We start from the raw sequence: 20,096 nt of genomic DNA, 5'->3' as shown, positions 1-20,096 counted from the left end.
TTGCCACCGTGTCGATTTTACGGGCCAGGGCCTCGTATTGCGTGGCGATGGTTTCCCTGATGCCATCGATGGCGCCCATGATGTCCTGCAGGGAAAGCTCCGGAGAGACGGTCGTGCCACCACCGACGGCATCCAGGGGGGGGGCGGTCGCTCCAGGGGACCCTCTGCCCTGAGTGTAGCGGTCCATGTTGTTGGCCTGGACCGGTCCCCCGCGGAGGGAGGCCTTAGTCTTACGCCCCTCGGGGCCCCCCTTGCCCCCCATGTGTTCACGGACACCGAAGGGGACCGCCGATCAAGAGTCGTAGGGGCACCGGCACCGCTGACCAGCGCCTCACCAGGGACCACAATATAGCGGTGCGGGGGGACCCAAGGCGATGGGCACACTAGTGGCAGGTGGAGACAAGGCCTCGCGCAGAGGCCAAGGAAACACCCCGCCACATCAAGTGCATTAGCAGGCCAGCCCCCTGAAGTCCGAAAGTGAAACCGAAAGCGGTAGAGCGGCCACTGGCACCGCACTGCAGCCGCTGTTGTTCAATTACGACACGGCTCCACGGTTCACCTTCGCCCCGGGCACCTCCGTCGGGTGGGTCCCAAAAGTTCGAACAACAACAACTCAGGATTCCCAGGTCCGATTCGAGTTCTGAAAAGAGATACGTGCTCAGCCGGTCTTATCTGCCAGGTTCCATAAACCACATCAGGATATTCTCAGGATAAATTCCGAGGAGCAGCAAGGGTCCGGGGAGCCCTGTGCTCACGCGACCATCTTGGATGCGCGCTAGGCTCCTCCTCTCGCTTGTCAGGTCATTAACGAAGATTTAATATGTCCGTTTATAGATTTTGTTGATCGCCTCGACGGTACTGTTCCCCGTGCAGGGATTAAACACATCTTAAGGTATGTGACTGATATTGTTGATTCACGATACGGGCAATTAATACATAGTGTCAAATACTAGGGTGAATTTACGTTATTTATTACAGAATATATTGACCTGACGGAGTGAAAATTTGATTGACTTCACCGTATGCGACACAAGGATAAATTATCTTTTCCTAGTCCTCAGGTGAGCACTAGCCCTACACTCACTTTAAAAAAAAGTATAAACACACACACATAGTTTTTGATTATACGTTTTGTAATTGCAGGCTGACATGTATGTTATTGTCCTGATGAAGACCCGTCATCGATGCGTATAAATCTACACGTAATCTCAGGGTCGAAACGTCGACGTTACCTGTCTGATTGATCCATGCAATCCCACCATTCAAATATTGAAGGATATATATTGTGGTGTCATATGCTATTGATTTTGGATCATCCATGTTTAAAGTATATTTTCGTCCAATGTACATATATGTAGTTTTTGATGTCAATTTTATGTTGATTGTCATGTCATTGTGCACTATTGGTCACTAAGTATTTTGTGATTTAATTTATTGTTTTTTGTCAGTCCTGTATTGTAAGAATATTTATGTGTATTCAAATACAGTCGAAAAGAAAATCATTTTGTGCTTTTCAAATTAATGAATTTTATATGTGTGTGTATAGTAGTGATTAAGTACACTTTTTTCAATAGTCCTTTGAATATATCTAGTGTTGTTCAAACCAAGCTTACTCCCAACAGAACCAATATTTCTGCTCCGCTCATGATTGGCAGCAGTGAGGAGTGGCCACCTAAGTTTGCATTGCACATGTTGGTTGCCAAACCGATATGCACAATTCAAACCTCTCCAACCTGGCGGTCCTGGACAGCTGGGTTGGAGAGCAGGCACAGGGGGTCAGTGCCTTTTGGAGCGAGGAGCCAGCCACTCCAACCAATCAACGCTTCAGAACAGCGTCTTGATTGGATGAGAGAGTTCGCTGCGGGCTTCGCGTTCCGAAGACGTGCTGCGGAACAACGAGGATGTTCTGCAGAACATTGAGTGGCAGTGTAAGGTAAGTGATTTTTTTATGGGAATATTTATATTAATGTGTATATTATTGTGTATGTGTTATGTGTGTTATATGTATGTGTATATATTTTGAGACCAAGTCCCCTCTGATGAAAGGATTAGGCACACACACAGGCTTTCAGGTAATCGGCAGCTTTATTGACCGGGCATGATGCATTTCGGAGTGAGTTCCTTCTTCTGATGCCTCTTCCAACAACAAGTGCTGTCAGTGTCCAGATTTATGTAGCGCCAGCTTCGCTCCGATAGGCGAGCTGAGCGTGGTGGGAGTGGCATGGATTGAGGCATCCAGGGTAAGTACCTTCCCCAAGTGGGTGGCGACCTCGTTCCCGCCAGAATCACCACTGCTTCGCGCACAATACTACCTTTCCCAGAAGCCTTCATCCTGCCGCCATTCCAGCCCTCGAAAGATCCCGGCATGGATTGAGTAATCAAAGTCCGCCCCAACAAGTGTTGCTGGATGCAGGAATGGCGGCGGTGCAGCAGTTTTCCAAAGTTTTTGAAAATCACCAAAGCTGCCACTTTTTCTGCTGCGCTGCTGTAGGATGGGGTGCCCAGGTGCTGAGTGGCCGAAGCACCAACAATTTGAGACCAAGTCCCCTCTGATGAAAGGATTAGGCACACACACAGGCTTTCAGGTAATCAGCAGCTTTATTGACCGGGCATGATGCATTTCGGAGTGAGTTCCTTCTTCTGATGCCTCTTCCAACAACAAGTGCTGTCAGTGTCCAGATTTATGTAGCGCCAGCTTCGCTCCGATAGGCGAGCTGAGCGTGGTGGGAGTGGCATGGATTGAGGCATCCAGGGTAAGTACCTTCCCCAAGTGGATGGCGACCTCGTTCCCGCCAGAATCACCACTGCTTCGCGCACAATACTACCTTTCCCAGAAGCCTTCATCCTGCCGCCATTCCAGCCCTCGAAAGATCCCGGCATGGATTGAGTAATCAAAGTCCGCCCCAACAAGTGTTGCTGGATGCAGGAATGGCGGCGGTGCAGCAGTTTTCCAAAGTTTTTGAAAATCACCAAAGCTGCCACTTTTTCTGCTGCGCTGCTCTAGGATGGGGTGCCCAGGTGCTGAGTGGCCGAAGCACCAACAATTTGAGACCAAGTCCCCTCTGATGAAAGGATTAGGCACACACACAGGCTTTCAGGTAATCGGCAGCTTTATTGACCGGGCATGATGCATTTCGGAGTGAGTTCCTTCTTCTGATGCCTCTTCCAACAACAAGTGCTGTCAGTGTCCAGATTTATGTAGCGCCAGCTTCGCTCCGATAGGCGAGCTGAGCGTGGTGGGAGTGGCATGGATTGAGGCATCCAGGGTAAGTACCTTCCCCAAGTGGGTGGCGACCTCGTTCCCGCCAGAATCACCACTGCTTCGCGCACAATACTACCTTTCCCAGAAGCCTTCATCCTGCCGCCATTCCAGCCCTCGTATGTGTATATATGTATGTTTATATTTTATGTGTATTTATTTGTATATTTTTTGCGCCCCCTCTCCCCCAATGTCATTTGCCACCAACCGCCACGGTCTTAGACAAGGCCTCTGTCACCTAATCACAGCCACTCACAAACCTTTATGTACTAAATATGGCACTTGATATTATTTCCCCACGGCAAAGATGATTGCACGATACAACCTGGGCTCTCTGGTGGGATGGTTGAGGGTGATAACAAGTACCAACTTCCAGAAATGTTACTCGCTGGCACGCGACTCCAAAACAATTTAGTCAGACTGGGTTCACCATAACCGTTTGAAGACCTCTGCTCAATACCTTGCTGAAATAAAGCCCATTTTGTCACAGGCACTCCTGTTTACCTCTTTGCTTTCCCACCAATGCAAACCCCACAACACCTTCCCAGACTCTCTTACAAAATGTTCTCACTAGGTGTCTGATATCATAACATCTTCCCTACACCTCCCCCTGACTTTGTAACAGATACGCAACATTGTTTTGATAACTTTGATTTTCAAGCCCCTTTATGAATATAAAGATTTTTGATTAGCCTGCCAGTATGTCGAGGCCTTTCCAATGCCAAGAATTCTACTATAACTGCCTCCTTTGTGACAAAGTGTTACAGAAACTTTTGTAGGCAGCATCTAGCCGCCTCTCTCCTTGTTTCTCTGATGACATGAATCTATACCTATAAATTTAAATGAGCTTACCTATTGGAGCTAGAAATATATTTATGACTGATGTACACAAGATATGTGCACTTCGCATTGAGATATATGACAGAATTGGGGACGCAAGCATAGCATGCCTTCCCTCCCCTATTCCTTCCAGCCACTGATGGAGTATTAAGATGAGGATCCTGGGGACGTATTATACACAGGGTGCATAGTCCCTGTTTGCGTATTATACACAGGGTGCATAGTCCCGGTTTGCATATTATACACAGAGTGCATAGTCCCTGTTTGCGCTGAGGCGTACCTTCAACTATGTGTTCCAGGACAGTGCGCCCTATTATGGATAATGCACTGTCCCCTGGTCAGTCCTGAACTCGTACCTGCCCTGGGGCAAGCGCATTAGGGGAAGACAGACTGGCTGTTTGAACTAGCCAGTCCATCTTTCCTTTGCGGGCAACAACGCTGCCTGAATTTCAAAGTGGGGTAGAGATCCACCCTGCAGTCAGGTGCATTGAGTAACTGCACCTTCCTGCATGGGGTGTCTGGGGATCCATGGAGCTCCGTGTCCCCCATTTAGTGAGCATTTTAACTGTGTGCGACCTCTTTGTGCCATAGTCACTTCACCTCCTGACTGCCTCTTTGCCTCTGTGCCCGTGTCTGTAATATGGTGTTGATGCAAGGGCAATGTGTTTCTTTCATTTGTATGGGTCATGCCCCTTTCGGATGGTGTCAGCGCCATAGGTGTGCGCCAGCGTGATCTATGTTATATAAGGGACCACACAGACGTTTGCGGCCCCTTTTGTGTGGCAGCGTGCCCTGTGGATGCAGAGAGCAGGAACACACGCCTATTGCTCCTAGGGACACTTTATGTAATACTGCCAAAGATATTTAGGTCTCGCCTGACCCAGCGCATGCGCTGGTCTGGCGAGACTTTTTGAGAGGGCTCCAAAAAGTGCTACCAGGCCAGCCTAGGCCTACAGTGCATGTGCGCGGGCGTGCGCGCCGCGCTTGAACGCAATTACTTTCACTTTCGCGGCCGTTTTAATGTTTGATCGCTTTCACTTTCGCGGCCGCTTGGCATAGCCAATTGGTCTCGCTTTCGGGACCTTATAAGTATTTAGTTATGCCACTGTTGCATGGCTAAACACTTATAAGGTCCCAAAGGCGAGACCTATTGGCTATGCCAATGCTTGTTAACACATGCTTTGCTTCATTATGTTGTAATGGGGCATGCCTGGATTCCGTGTTTGATCATTGAAAATCAATAAAACAATTATTCCCAGTTGCGCAGCTTGGTTTTGACTTGGCATGCACAGCATTATCACTAGTCACAAAACTGTGCTAATGTCATGTACATATGCGCAACCGTAGAGGTGGTTCATTTGTGACGTATGCTTTGCTCATGTCATGACTGGATACCAAACCAGAGGCGGAACAGCACTTTGCACTGAGAGGAACCTTTACTTGCTGTGCCCCTTCTGGCGTGATAATCTACGCAGAGCCAGATTCTGGTGGAATCATACACGCATTAACATGAATAATCACATCTTCATCAAAACGTTCCAGACAAGCATGAAGTAGTTATGCAGTGGATTACATTTTCAATTAATCTTCTAAATTACATTAGATAGCCTGATGATCTGTGCTACAATATCATAACATTAAATGGTTTCCTAGAGCACAGACGTGACTAAGAGGAGCAAAGCTCCATAAAAACGTATGGAGTAAAACTGCCCTTTCACCTGTGTTGGGTATGCTCCCCTGCCCCTCCACTATGCTTGCAGTGACACAGATAGCATCTGTTTTACCTCTTGCTAGTGAGTCTTGCCAGCACCTGCCAACAAATACCACCTCTTACCTGACATCCTGAAGTCCTGGAACAGTGTTTATTGGCAACCTGCTGCTTTGTCAAAGGATTGCATGGATCCTGCAGGTGCCACATCAGACATTCAATTACTTTTTCCTGGTTCTCAGTGTTCCTCTAAAGCCTAACATTCTAACAATTCATAAACCACACTTCAGCTGACCCCAAAATCTCATGATGCTTTTCATTTATGCATTACAAAACTTGTGTCACTTGTAGTATCAGATTCCCACAACTTGGCCCTGATGTTTTTAGGAAGGTGAACCTCTGGTTTTAGCTGCAAGTGAAGCTGTGGTGGTACTTGCCATGTTAATCCATTGTGATCGAGGTTAGAAGAGATGCACTGTATCCCAGGGTCAGGTGTATGAAGCAGCACACACCAGGACTGTCCCCGCAGGTTAGTGGGATCCCCTCTGAGGGCATCATGGGCTGGGGGTGATGTGCGCTGCTTCTGAGCAGTGATACAGCTGGAGAAGACAGCCTGCAAAAAAGAACCGCTGCAGCCTTTCAATCCATTCCGGTGATGATGTGGTGCTGTAATGCTGCCGCTTAATCCACGGACCCGATTCACAAAGGTAAACTGAGACGAGAGTCTAAATTTACAACTTTCGGTATTCACAGAGGGCATTGACGAATAGTTAAGTTAGACTCTTGCCTCAGTTAAACTTAAGTTTTGGTCTTGAGTTTAACTGAGACCACAAGTTAGACTATTATTCTGAGTCACAAGCGCTGAATTTGTACGCTAACAATGAGTCTGTCCCTCCCACAATGGTGGGTGTTACTGGAAAAAAAAGATTTACTTCCATAGCTCTCAGATCGGTACAAAGTAAAATGAAAGATGACAAGTATGTTTTTCCAAGGAAAATAACACAGAGAGAAGATGTGACCTAGATGCTAAATTGTTTACTTTGGATCTTAAATACCTATATTCTAATCCAGAGTAAAGTACTTTTACCATTGTGTGATTCTGGACAAATCACTTCATCGGTCGTTGCCTCACCAAACTGTAGTTATTTGTAATGTGCTAATGTGTGAAGCAAATATGTAAGACCTTATCTTGATGTAGGCGGCTTCAAATCATCCCTCCCACCTCCCCACTCCCGGCTGTATAGTGCCCCATCTAAGCTTATGTTACATAAATGTATGCTGTTTTGAATATGTATTGGCTGTTAAATTTGGCCGACCTGCATGGGATACGTGCCTGAGAGAGCACCGTCAAATCTAACGATTCTAGTTTATATTCTGTATGGCACCAAAAAGAGCAAAATTTTAGGAATATTTGTTAAATAAATGTACGTACAAGAGTGTACTAAATTCCAATAATCAAAAGGTCTCTGCACATTCTATCATTATGCCTCCGGTGCAAATTTCCTTTGAGGACTGTCCTCAGTGATCCTCCCAAGCGACACGGCTTTTAATCATCTGTGGGGGGATGCTGTGGACCCCTGGCTATCACCAGGCTGTCTGAGTATGTGGGTGAGAAATTGACAAAGAGCTCTTCTGGTAATGGTCATTAGCCAAGTCTGTACAGTAAATGGAGAAGGGGTGGACAAGGTCAGTTAATCAGATATGCCTTTCTAATGACTAAAGGCAGCCATAGATTACCTATCTGTTCCTTTCTTCTGTCTCGCCCCACATTTTACCCTGCCAGCCTGGATCTCTCCATGGCCAGCCTGGCTCTCTCCATGGCCCAGTCTTCCAGTGGGTGTCCAGCCGAGGGACTTAGCTTACCCAAACCCTCCACCTCTTTGCCTTTTTGCCCAAATTCTCCAATAGCTTCTGCACCCCTGTCCCTTCCTTTACTCAAGGCAACCTCTACTTTGATACCCTTCCATGCCATTCTTCTATTATTGTCGCTTCATTCTTTCTCGTAACCACTCACCCATCTCTAGTGCCTTCATGTCCTCCCCGATGCAATGTCCTGAACTCTCTGCGTATCACCAAACTACTCCTAGATCACTAATTACCTGCGCGGTTGCCACCTTAACCTGTGGTCATCAATTCCCTTGTCTGATAAAACCAACACTGCTTCCTCCCTACATAATTATCAGGTTCCCCAATGTCTGATATTCCAATCTGCCATCAGTGTCTCCTCTTGGGACCATCAAAGTCTCCGCCTCTGTCTTAATCCAAGATTTTCCAACTGTAATCAGATTGGCTGAAGCATCCCATGGCTTTCCTGGACTCGCCTGGCAGCCAGTAGGGGAGAGCGTAACCCCAAGGATTTCATTTCAGACAAAGAATAATGCAGATCACACTTTCCAGGAAAATCTTTCACCCACACCTAGAGGTCACCATCGAGATTACTCGCTCCACTTCCTACTTCTCCCACTTGGCCGATATTCCTTCCTTACAAACCCCATCACATAGCCTTTTCTGAAAGGGTCTCTAATAAGAGCCCACCAAACACCCAAATTAAGTTATCACATCATTTTAACTCACCCATGGCTATTACCAAGAAAGAAGCAATGTCCCAAGATGTTGTAGCGACAGAGGTGAAGACGCCCACAGTCCGTAGCCTGACATTTGTTGGCCAAGTACTCAGAACAGAGGCGAACAGAAGACTGGGCCATCACCGTGCCCGGCTCTGGCTCTGGGAAGCGCTTGTCCTCCTCACGTAGAATGCCGGCAATATGTTCTGGTGAAAGGCCAACGAGACTGGGGATGTCCGCTTTCCACAAGCGGCCTCCATGCACACAGAGTTGCTTCGTCAGGAAGACAGAGAAAGCTGGATCGGACATGCTTCCATCCTCAGCCGGTGGTGGTTCTGTGTCCATGTCAGACATGGTGGCAACTTTCAACCGAGGAGTCCTGGAACCCCAAACCTGTCCAACCTGAAACGATAAAGTTAGTCACTTCTGGAGTCTTTACACTAAACACTAATAGACTCATAAATGCCAGTTTCTTTACTAAGTCCCAAGGTCCCCAAGCATCCAAGGCTTAAAGTAAGAACAACGTTTCATGCCACCTGCTGTCGGCTGGAGCCCCTCACTCATCTTACCAAGGACAGTGTTTCCAGTCCTAGGCTTCGTGGCACTTCTTAGTGCATTCTGTGTGTTGTTGAAGTGGTTTCCCTCCTCTAAACACATTAGACTAACACACCTGATGGCAAAGATTCAAAAGCCAGGACTGGCTGGAGACCCTGTGATGAGAGTGTGTGAAGCGGTCACCATTTAAAGATGATTCATGGCGTCGGGGACACTGTGCTCCAACCCTGGGCTTTCTTTCTACAAATCATTATCAGGTGTGTTCGTTCCCTTGATTCTGTTGAAACAAGGCAAAACCACACCCCCTAGATACGCTTAAGTTTTTTAATGAACGTCTAGACTGGAATACGGTGTCCCCGATGGCAGACGGGCCGTACTGAAACCTTTCCCCCTGACGAGGGCTGGCTCCTGCCGGTTCTCTCGCGGCATGGCCGCTATTTTAAACTCCATGCCGGTACGACTCTTCTCGGTACCGCACTTTGAACAGTAAATGTTAGAAGAAAGCATTTTAAAACGTGTTCTACAGCTTCCCTGACCTCTGACTGATAATGCTGAACTAAAGGTGTTAAATCCACGCTGAAGTAAAATCTCGTAACACAAACGCGCCTCTGTGGACGCTCTAGCCCCGTCCTGCCTATCACGCGTGGGTCTCGAGAGGCCATAATTAATTTAACAATGCAATCTCTTCTGGAGACCAGTGTGTCAATCACCCACCCCAGCCCAGGGCGGCACCGCCCTCCTTCCTTCTTGTGTCCCTAGCCTAGCTACAAGATACTCCAGGGCGACCGGTGAAGTGGGCACTTACCTTAATGTTATAGGTTCCGTTCTCTGTCAGGCGCCCCCTTCCCACCCCCCATTGCCCCTCTCAGCTGATCAGGGTCTGCGCCTTAACTTCTCTCAGCTGCGCCTTCGCGTTCGGTTCCGTTCTCTCCGGCTCCAGGAGGGACAGTCTCTCCTCTCAGCCCCTCCCTACTGTCAGCAGCGAGAGAAACGCAACCAATATCAGGGGAGGGCCGAGTGGGGAGGGCCGAGTGGGGAGGGCCAAGTGAGAAGGCCGGGGAAAACAACAACAAGCACCGCCAGAAGAAAATGCTGCTGCATTTGAAGAGTTGCGCAGAAAGTACGGTGTTGTTAGATTTTCCTGTGAAATATGGGTGACTTGTATGCATAGCTTTTAATGCACAAGTTAAAGAGAGAAACAAACATTGGCACTGCCAATAGGTCTCGCCTATGCAAGACTTATTGACTTTGCCAATGTGTTTTCTCTCCATGTTGTACATCAGCGTGGCTGCTGCTCAGCATGAATAAGAGTTCGTGGCAGTGCTTCATTCGTAAAACAATAAGTGCCAGGGCTCTCATCAGGAGGCCGCTGCAGCTTGCAGCACACATCGCCCCTGCCATGCTGCCAATGACAGTATCAACACAATTACTTACCATCACTCTCCTACAAGTGTGACAATTTGGATTATTCCAGGCCCCCAAACCTTTAAGAATGGGTTGGGGGGCAGTAAATAGTATTTTTAATGTATATTGAATTAATAAACAACTGTTGTTGTGCTCATTTCTAAATTAGACAGACAGAGCCACCATGTAGCAGACTGTAGCAAGTGCTGGTGTTGACAATTATGTGCCGGTGCCGAGCAACGGAAACCACCGGGTCAAATTAAGCACTGGTTCGTGGCATAGTGAAATGGAGTGCCGTGGAATGCCATAGAGTGAGATAGTGTATATGAATGGAGTGATATAGAGTGGAGTGGCATAGTGTGTCGCAGAGTGGAGTGACATAAAGTGGAGTCGAGGGTTGTGTAGTGGCCAGTAGCGCTCCCACCACGGGCCGCTACTGGTAGTAGCGTAGAATGGAGTGTTGTGTCATGGAGGGGAGTGGAGTGTTGTGGAGTAGAGTGGTGTATAGGGGAGTGGTGTAAAGTAGTGTAGCGGGCCGTAGAGTGGAGGGGTGTAGCGTGGTGGGGTGTAGAGTAGAGGGGCATAAAGTGGAATACAGTGCCGTAGAGTAGAGTGACGTAGAGTGGAGTAGAGTGGAGTGGTGTAGAATGGAGTGGAGTACAGTGTCATAGAGTGGAATGTTGTGGAGAGGCTTTCCGACACACATCGTAGGTTTCATTTTCAAACGCCGCATTACAATGCCGGCAGTCGAAAGTGAAACCGGAACGCTCAAAGAGCCCTTCAGCCAGTTGGAACCAGCATGTAATCCCTATAGGACGGCGTTTCCGCCATCAGGATAACGATGTTTTGTTCCGACTGGCTTTCCATGCTGGGGTTTCCAACATGGAAACCCTGTCGGAAAGTGACTTCAGGGGTCCGTAGCATGGCCCCCTTTTCTCTGCGGCCTCCAGTGGGGGTAGAGGGGGCAACTATGGTGCCCCCCTGTAAATCCCTGCACCGTGTGGCAGGCCCTTTGAGGTGCCTGCCACATGGTACGGGAATTTGCTCAAACTCCCATTTCTCTATGGCAGCTTGTGCTACAGCCGGTTTACGGCCGCAGCACTAGCTCCCATAGGGAAATAGGAGTATGCAACCACACCATGTGCGGTCGCATTGTAATACAGTATGGGGAACTGTCGGCCCAGAGTATCGTGGAGGGGCATAGAGTGGGGGGCTTAGAGTGTCATAGCGTGGCATAGAGCAGAGGGGCATAGAGTGTCATAGAGTGTCATGGAGGGTCATAAAACAATGTAGCGTAGAGTGACGGAGCATAGATTGGAGTAAAGTGTTGTAGAGTGGCAGGGAGCGGATGTGGCGTAGAGTGGAGTTGTGTAAGAGTGTCATGGAGTGTCATAGAGTGGAGTGTCGTAAAATGGAGTGAGGTGTTCAGACAAAATATCGAAAATAAAATATCGTCAGACAGAAATATCAAGTTTGAAATATCGTCACACATACATATTGTGTGTAAGAATATTGTTGCCAAGAATATCGTGTTTTATGGTAATATCAATTTTAACAATATCGAAATCATTAATATAGTTTACAAAAATATTGTTGTTAAGAATTAACGTTTTTTTCTGTATTTTAGTATGTAGTTTCATTGAATATGTTATAAAATGTCTGTTTAATTATTGTTAATGTTTTTAATACAGTTTTTAAATTGTGTACTTTTGAAATTTAATGTTATATTCTTTTTCATTTTTAGTACCGTAGAGGGTTGTGGGGTTTGTAGGGCTATAGGGTGGGAAGTTAATAATTATAATGAATTAATAAACAGTGTTACATTATTATTAAATATGTATTTGATAATTAATTATGTTAATTGTATACTTTTTTAAAATTACGTTTAAGGTGCAGGCTGTGTGTTTTGTAGGGTTATAGGGTGGCAAGTACATTAATTATAAGTAATTAATAATTAATATTAATTATTTAATTGACGATAAATTATATAAAATGTGTAATACAATATTAATTATAATTAATTACTGTTAATTTATAATAATTATTGAAAAGATAAATTATTATGTAAATTATGTAATGAAGATATTAATTATGTTATACATTTGGTGTGGTATTTGTAGGAATAAAGGAAGTGAAGTTAATTAAATATAATCAACTTTTAAAGTTAATTATTAATAATTGTTTAATTGACAATTAATTATGAAAATTATGCAAATATTTTTATTTTATTTTATATATTAGGTGTGGGGTTTTTGTTCTGTATGGATAAAGGGTGGGGTGGTAATTACATATAATTATTCTTGTGATAGTTAATTATTATTAATAATTTAATAAATATTTAATCATGTAACGTGTAAATAATACCATTTCAAGATTTAATTTTAGATATGTGTTGTGTACTTTCTAGAAATATAGGGTAGAATGTTATTTAAGAAATAATAATAGTTAATGTTTTATAAATATGTTATTTATTATTCTATGTGTTATTTGTGTTGTGCTTTTTAAATGTAAACAACATTGTATTTATTGGTTAAAATTAATTTGAGAATATAGTTTTGTGTTTTAATAATAATATTAGTAGTTATTTATTATATGTATTAAACATTGTAATAAATATTTAACTTTATTTTAAAAAAATGATTTTTTTTGATAGACATATTTTTTTTTGTTGCTATTTAGTGTGATTTTGAAATTATTTGATTTTATTCAGTTAGTCTGTTTCTAATGTTGCACTGACTGGAGTGGGAATAGTACATTTTACCCCTCTGCAATCCAATACTTTCCGTAGTGTTGCACTAACTGGAGTGGGAATAGTACATTTTAACCCTCCGCTAGCCAACACTTACTCTACTGTTGTACTGACTGGAGAGATAGTAAATTTTACCCCTCCGCTATCCAACACTTTCCCTACTGTTGCTCTGACTGGAGTGGGAATAGTATATTTTACCCCTCCGCAACCCAGCACTTTTCCTACTGTTGCACTGACTGGAGTGGGAATAGTACATATACCACTCCGCAATCCAACTCTTTCCCTACAGTTGCACTGACTGGAGTGGGAATAGTACATTTTAACCCCTCCACAATCCAACCCTTTCCCTGCTGTTGCACTGACTGGAGTGGGAATAGTACATTTTACCCTTCCGCAATCTAACATTTTACCTACTGTTGCACTCACTGGAATGGGAATAGTAAATGTTACCCCCACGCCCTCTGCAATCTAACACTTCCTTAATCTTGCACTAGCTGGAGTGAGAATAGTACATTTTAACCCATCCACAATCCAACACTTTCCCTACAGTTGCACTGACTGGAGAGGGAATAGTAAATGTTACCCCTCCGCTATCCAACACTTTCCCTACTGTTGCACTGACTGGAGTAGGACTAGTGAATTTTACTACTCAACATTCCAACACTTTCCCTACTGTTACACTGACTGGAGAGGGAATAGTACATTTTACCCATCCCTATCCAACACTTTCCCTACTGTTTTTCTGACTGGAATGGGAATAGTATATTTTACCCCTCCGCAATCCAGCACTTTTCCTACTGTTACACTGACTGGAGTGGGAATAGTAAATTTTACCCCGCCACAATCCAACTCTTTCCCTACTGTGTCACTGATTGGAGTGGGAATCGTAAATTTTAACCCCTCCACAATACAACACCTTCCCTACTGTTACACTGACTTGAGTGGGAATAGTAAATTTTAACCCCTCAAAATCCAAACCTTTCCCTACTGTTGCACTGACTGGAGTCGGAATAGTAAATTTTATCCTCCACAATACAACACTTTCCCTACTGTTACACTGACGGAGTGGGAATAGTAATTTGTTTCTCTCCGCAATCCAACTCTTTCCCTACTGTTGCACTAACTAGAGTGGGAATAGTACATTTTAACCCCTCCACAATCCAACCCTTTCCCTACTGTTGCACTGATTGGAGTGGGAATAGTACATTTTACGCTTAACAAAAAACGAGAGGGAGGTGGTCCAAGGGAAATTTAAAGACCTGCAAGCATTAGGTCCCCAAACAGTTACTAAAAACAAGCATTGACATAGCCAATACGTCTCGCCTTTGGGACCTTATAAGTGTTTAGCCAGAGATATAGGGAATGTTTTTAAGGTATTGAATGAAAGAGAAAGAGATGGAAGGGGACTGAAGGGTACAGGGGAGGGCAGGTGAAACAGGGAAGGGAGGGAAGGGAAAAGGGAGAAAAGGGAAAAGTAGGGATGAGATGAGATGGGTTAAGGAGCGGAAGAGGAGGGATGAAGGTGAGCGGATAGAAGAGGTTGGGAAGAAAGGAATGAAGTGAAAACTAATGGGGGAGAGGAGAGTTTGGAAAGAGGGGAAAGGATTACAAAAAAGAAAGGAAAAGGAGTGGAAGAGAAAGGAAAGGAAAGGGAATGGAAGGTAAAGGAACGGAAAGGGATGGAAAGGGAAGAAATGAACAAAAGGGAATGGAAGATATGGGAAGGAAAGGGCAAGAGTTGGAGAATGAAGAGTAGAAGAGAGTGCTGGTGAGATAGGGGAGGAAAGGGCAGAGGGAATGTGAATGAGGGGTAGAGGAGAGGGCATGTGACATAGGAAAAAAAGGGGAGTGAAAGGGAAGAGAAGAGAAGAGAAGGGAAAGGGCAGGAAGGGAGGGAGGGATGGGATAAGGAAAGGAAGAGGAGGGAGAGATGAAGGGGAGAGGATAGAAGAAAGGAATCGATTGAAAGGGAAAGGAGAGCAGGAAGAGGTGAGGAGAGGTGAGACATGGAAGAGAGGAAGGGAATGGACGGGAAGGGAAAGGAAATGGAAAATGGGGAGTGGAGTGGAGGGGAGGGCTGATGATAGAAGAGGTAGGGAAGAAATAAATGGAGGCAAAGAAAAGGAAGCATGGGTGGGAGAAATAGGGAAGGTGCGAGAGAAGAGGAATGAAGGGTAGAGGAGAGGGCTGGAGAGATAGGGAAAACGGGGGTAGGGAACGGGGAGGGAAAGGGAAGAGAAACCAGAGAAGGGAAAGGGAAGAGGAATAAAGGGGGAGATTGGATAAGGAAAGGAAGGGGTGAAGGGGAGAGGATAGTTCCCTACCTCATCATTGTAGTGATGAGGTAGGGAAGAAAGGAATAAAGTGAAAGGGAAAGGGGAGGAAGAAGACAAGAGATATGAAAGAAAGAAAGTGAAGGAAGGGAAAGGAAAGGAAAGAAAATTGAAAGATGACAGAAGAGATATGGAAGATATGAATGGAGGGAAATGAGAAGGGAGAAGGGGAGGAGAGAAGATGTCAAGAAGAAAGGAAGGGAAAGGAAAGGGAAAGGAATGAAAGGGAAAGGAGGAAAGACAGGAAGAGAGGAAGTTATGAAAGAAAGAGGGGAGGGAAAGTTAAGGAAGCAGAAAGAAGAGATGGAAAGGAGGGGAGGGGCGAGTGTAGAGATAGAGAGGGACGAAAAGAAAACAAGCATGTAAAATTTGTGAGCACAAAGGTCAGAACAGCGAGGACTGGTTTGGCTTGGAAGGCAATAACCATTTCTCGGATAGGTCTCAACCTGCTTCTTTAGCTCATAATTCTGACTCAAGTACAGACTTGGATCTCACCGGGGCTACTTCACCTGGTATTTCAAGGGAAAGCCATGCATCGATCGGAGCCGGATAGTGATAGCGAACCGGTTAGAGATGGTAAGAGATCTTGCATTGTCTCCATGCCTGCGAAGTACAAGAATGTTATATACACTGAAATTCTTCTGTTTAGTAATTATAAAGGCGAAGACGATGTAGTGAGAGCATGTTTCTCCACAGTCCTTTGCTAGTGTTCATGCTTTGTGTGCCCCTTTACATTCTGTCCCTCGCAACAACGTCTAGTGTGCTATTTACATTTGTAAGAGTTTACTATTAATTGAAGCTCAAGCATTCCGTCTCCATGGCATCCAACCCCCGCTGAGCCAGGCGCGGTTTGGATTCCCTGCGGGGTGTGGACTCCTGCATTTAGGACACACTGGTGCCGATCACGATCCGGTAAAAAATTCCCCCGTGCGACTCGTATCGGGTCTTTTTACTGTACGAATCGTACAAGTGCCGTACGAACTGGCAATCACGATTCGCATGGTAAAAAGTCCATACGAACCGCACTGGGAATCATTCCCCACACGTCCTCGGGTCGGAAAATGTGTCCGACACGTCCTCGGACGATTTACCGTACAAACGTGAAAATCCAAGTCCGACCGAGGAATCACGATCCATCCCGTGCGTCCGAGGTTACAACCGTATGGAAAAAACACCGTCCGCACCGAACTCCTACAGCAACCATGGAGACATGTGCCCGCATACGCGCCCAACACTCCCCCCAGCCCCCGTACGTCCGACACGTACCCCCCGTATATGTATACCCCCACCCGTCTAGGTACACCCCATTACGTTCCAGTCGAACCCCCACCCCAGTACGTGTCATAGCCCCGTCTACCTACACCCCAGTACGTCCCAGTCGTACCCCCACCCCAGTACGTGTCGTACCACCGTCAATGTACACCCCCCACCCCTGTATGTGTCGTACCCCCCGTGTACCTACACCCCAGTACGTTCCAGTCGTACCCCCACCCCAGTACGTGTCGTACCACCGTCAATGTACACCCCCCACCCCTGTACGTGTCGTACCCCCCGTGTACCTACACCCCAGTACGTTCCAGTCGTACCCCCACCCCTGGACGTGTCGTACCACCGTGAACCTACACCCCAGTACGTTCGAGTCGTACCCCCACCCCAGTACGTGTCGTACCACCGTCAATGTACACCCCCCACCCCTGTACGTGTCGTACCCCCCGTGTACCTACACCCCAGTACGTTCCAGTCGTACCCCCACCCCTGGACGTGTCGTACCACCGTCAATGTACACCCCCCCACCCCAGTACGTGTCGTACCACCGTCAATGTACACCCCCCACCCCTGGACGTGTCGTACCACCGTCCATGTACACCCCAGTACGTTCCAGTCGTACCCCCACCCCAGTACGTGTCGTACCACCGTCAATGTACACCCCCCCACCCCAGTACGTGTCTTACCACCGTCAATGTACACCCCCCACCCCTGGACGTGTCGTACCCCCCTGTACCTACACCCCAGTACGTTCCAGTCGTACCCCCACCCCAGGACGTGTCGTACCACCGTCAATGTACACCCTCCCACCCCAGTACGTGTCGTACCACCGTCAATGTACACCCCCCCACCCCAGTATGTGTCGTACCACCGTCAATGTACACCCCCCCACCCCTGTACGTGTCGTACCCCCCGTGTACCTACACCCCAGTACGTTCCAGTCGTACCCCCACCCCTGGACGTGTCGTACCACCGTCAATGTACACCCCCCCACCCCAGTACGTGTCGTACCACCGTCAATGTACACCCCAGTACGTTCCAGTCGTACCCCCACCCCAGGACGTGTCGTACCACCGTCAATGTACACCCCCCCACCCCAGTACGTGTCGTACCACCGTCAATGTACACCCCCCCCACCCCAGTACGTGTCGTACCACCGTCAATGTACACCCCCCCACCCCAGTACGTGTCGTACCCCCCGTGTACCTACACCCCAGTACGTCCAGTCGTACCCCCACCCCTGGACGTGTCGTACCCCCCTGTACCTACACCCCAGTACGTTCCAGTCGTACCCCCACCCCAGTACGTTCCAGTCGTACCCCCACCCCAGTACGTTCCTGGCGCACCCCCAACACAACCTCCTAAGTACGGAGCGCACCCCATGCCCCAACATCACAACCGCATGTACGAGTCTTACAAAGCCACACACAAGGACAAAATCGTACAACCAAATGGCCCATGTACACACCGTACACACGCTCAAAACGCACGTACACAACCAGGACAAAATAAAACAACACAAGAATACACCATTCGAAAGGCACACAGCCACTAAACATGGCCAACAACCACTAAAATAACACAATCACTGACCTGCAACTGCCAAAAACAAACAGAGGCCCAATACACCACCACTCCTTATAACACACCCACCCAAAATTCAAAAACTGCCACACCCACCCATGGACCAATAAAAAGGGCCCACACACACAAACCATGAGCCTTTGCAACAGACTCACTGCTGCCAGACACCACAGAACCAGACCACAAGCTACACCACACCTTACACTTGCACACCTTCACACGACCACCCTCACAAACTCCCTCTCATCACATTCACACACACACACAACCATCCACACCCCCCCCCAAACATCCACACCCCCCCCCACACCCACACCATCCCCACCCACACCCCTCACCATGCCCACTACCAAGAATCCAAAGTTCAGTCACCGAGAGTTGGAGGTCCTTGTTGATCAAATCCTCAGAGTCGAGCCACAGATCTTTGGAACATTGGTCAGAAGCACCAGCCAGGCAGCCAAAACAGCCATGTGGCAGACCATCGTCGATGCTGTGAATGCTGTTGCGGACACCAGGAGGACCAAGCAGGATTGCCAGAACAGGTGGTACGATCTGCGGAGGAGGGTCAGAGCCAAGAGGCAGGAGGAACACGACCAGGCCAACGCCACCGGAGGAGGGCCCTCCCGCAGAGCCGTACAGTACCATCCCTGGAAGGAGAGGGTGATGGCCATACTGCCGGTGGAGGCAGTTGAAGGAGTAGAAGGACTCCGAGACCCGGGTGAGTACACAAACAACGCACCTCACATGGGGGGAACTGCAACCACAACCAAAATTAATAACAGGCACGCAACCACCACAAGCCATCGCATTACTCAACCACACTCCATGAGCAGGCACATGCCACTGCTGCCACCATGCCCCATGCACCCAGCTGGACAATGTCAAGTCACAGGCCACAGAAGACAACAACACATGACACGGTAACCCGGATGGCGGGAGGCTGGGCACCAAGAATCACATAGTGCGACTCCAAAGCAGACAACAATGCCCTCTGCCCATATGGCCTAGGTCACAGCCAGACAAACACTGTGTCCCAACACAGGAATGACTTGCCAGCAAATGGCGGACGCCTTGCATCAACACATGGGGGTGAAGGCACTGTTTTGCACATGACAGCAGCTAATGAACAGCCAACAGTGTGAAAGAGTGGCAGCACACACCACCACAGCAGCAGCGCACAGACACACAGCAGACAAAATGGGTGCCTGGAGATCAGAAACAAACTCACATCAACAGGCCAAGGGCCACTCAAAGATCTGCTAACAGTGTGTGCCCAGGAAGCTGGGCCAAGGTGACAGAGGGTGACACACGGAGGGAGGGAGAGGGGGACACAGAGGGAGGGAGAGGGGGACAGAGAGGGAGGGAGAGGGGGACTGAGAGGGAGGGAGACGGTCAGAGGGAGGAGGCTGACACACGGAGGGAGGGAGAGGGGGACACAGAGGGTGGGAGAGGGGGACAAGGAGGGAGGGAGAGGGGGACTGAGAGGGAGGGAGACGGACAGAGGGAGGAGGCTGACACACGGAGGGAGGGAGAGGGGGACACAGAGGGTGGGAGAGGGGGACAGGGAGGGAGGGAGAGGGGGACTGAGAGGGAGGGAGACGGACAGAGGGAGGAGGCTGACACACGGAGGGAGGGAGAGGGGGACACAGAGGGTGGGAGAGGGGGACAGGGAGGGAGGGAGAGGGGGACTGAGAGGGAGGGAGACGGACAGAGGGAGGAGGCTGACACACGGAGGGAGGGAGAGGGGGACACAGAGGGTGGGAGAGGGGGACAGGGAGGGAGGGAGAGGGGGACTGAGAGGGAGGGAGACGGACAGAGGGAGGAGGCTGACACA

At 47.8% G+C, this 20,096-nt stretch overlaps 1 protein-coding gene across 7 annotated transcripts in view; it reads right to left on the bottom strand.

Annotated features, from left to right (window-relative positions):
- LOC146854273 (uncharacterized) overlaps positions 1-9,900 on the bottom strand; it is a 471,193-nt gene extending 461,293 nt beyond the window's left edge. For 6 of the 7 annotated variants that reach the window (XR_014981190.1, XR_014981192.1, XR_014981191.1 and 3 more), the window contains exons 1-2: positions 9,732-9,900; positions 8,382-8,773 (exon numbers count right to left, since the gene is read on the bottom strand). Coding sequence is in view for 3 of the 7 variants with exons in the window: in XM_085652053.1 (XP_085508179.1) it covers positions 8,382-8,725 (344 nt within the window). In the remaining 4 variants the exon portion in view is untranslated. Of the gene's footprint in view, positions 1-8,381; positions 8,774-9,731 lie in introns of those variants that run through there. The other variant, XM_085652055.1, reaches the window with a different exon arrangement.
- Positions 9,901-20,096: the final 10,196 nt, after the last annotated feature.

The sequence above is a fragment of the Triturus cristatus genome, chromosome 4_1 (assembly GCF_964204655.1).
Source record: "Triturus cristatus chromosome 4_1, aTriCri1.1, whole genome shotgun sequence".
In the NCBI taxonomy this organism is placed as follows: Eukaryota; Metazoa; Chordata; class Amphibia; order Caudata; family Salamandridae; genus Triturus; species Triturus cristatus.
The sequence above is the reverse complement of the archived record's forward strand: the minus strand, read 5'-3'. Positions and strand labels throughout refer to the sequence as shown.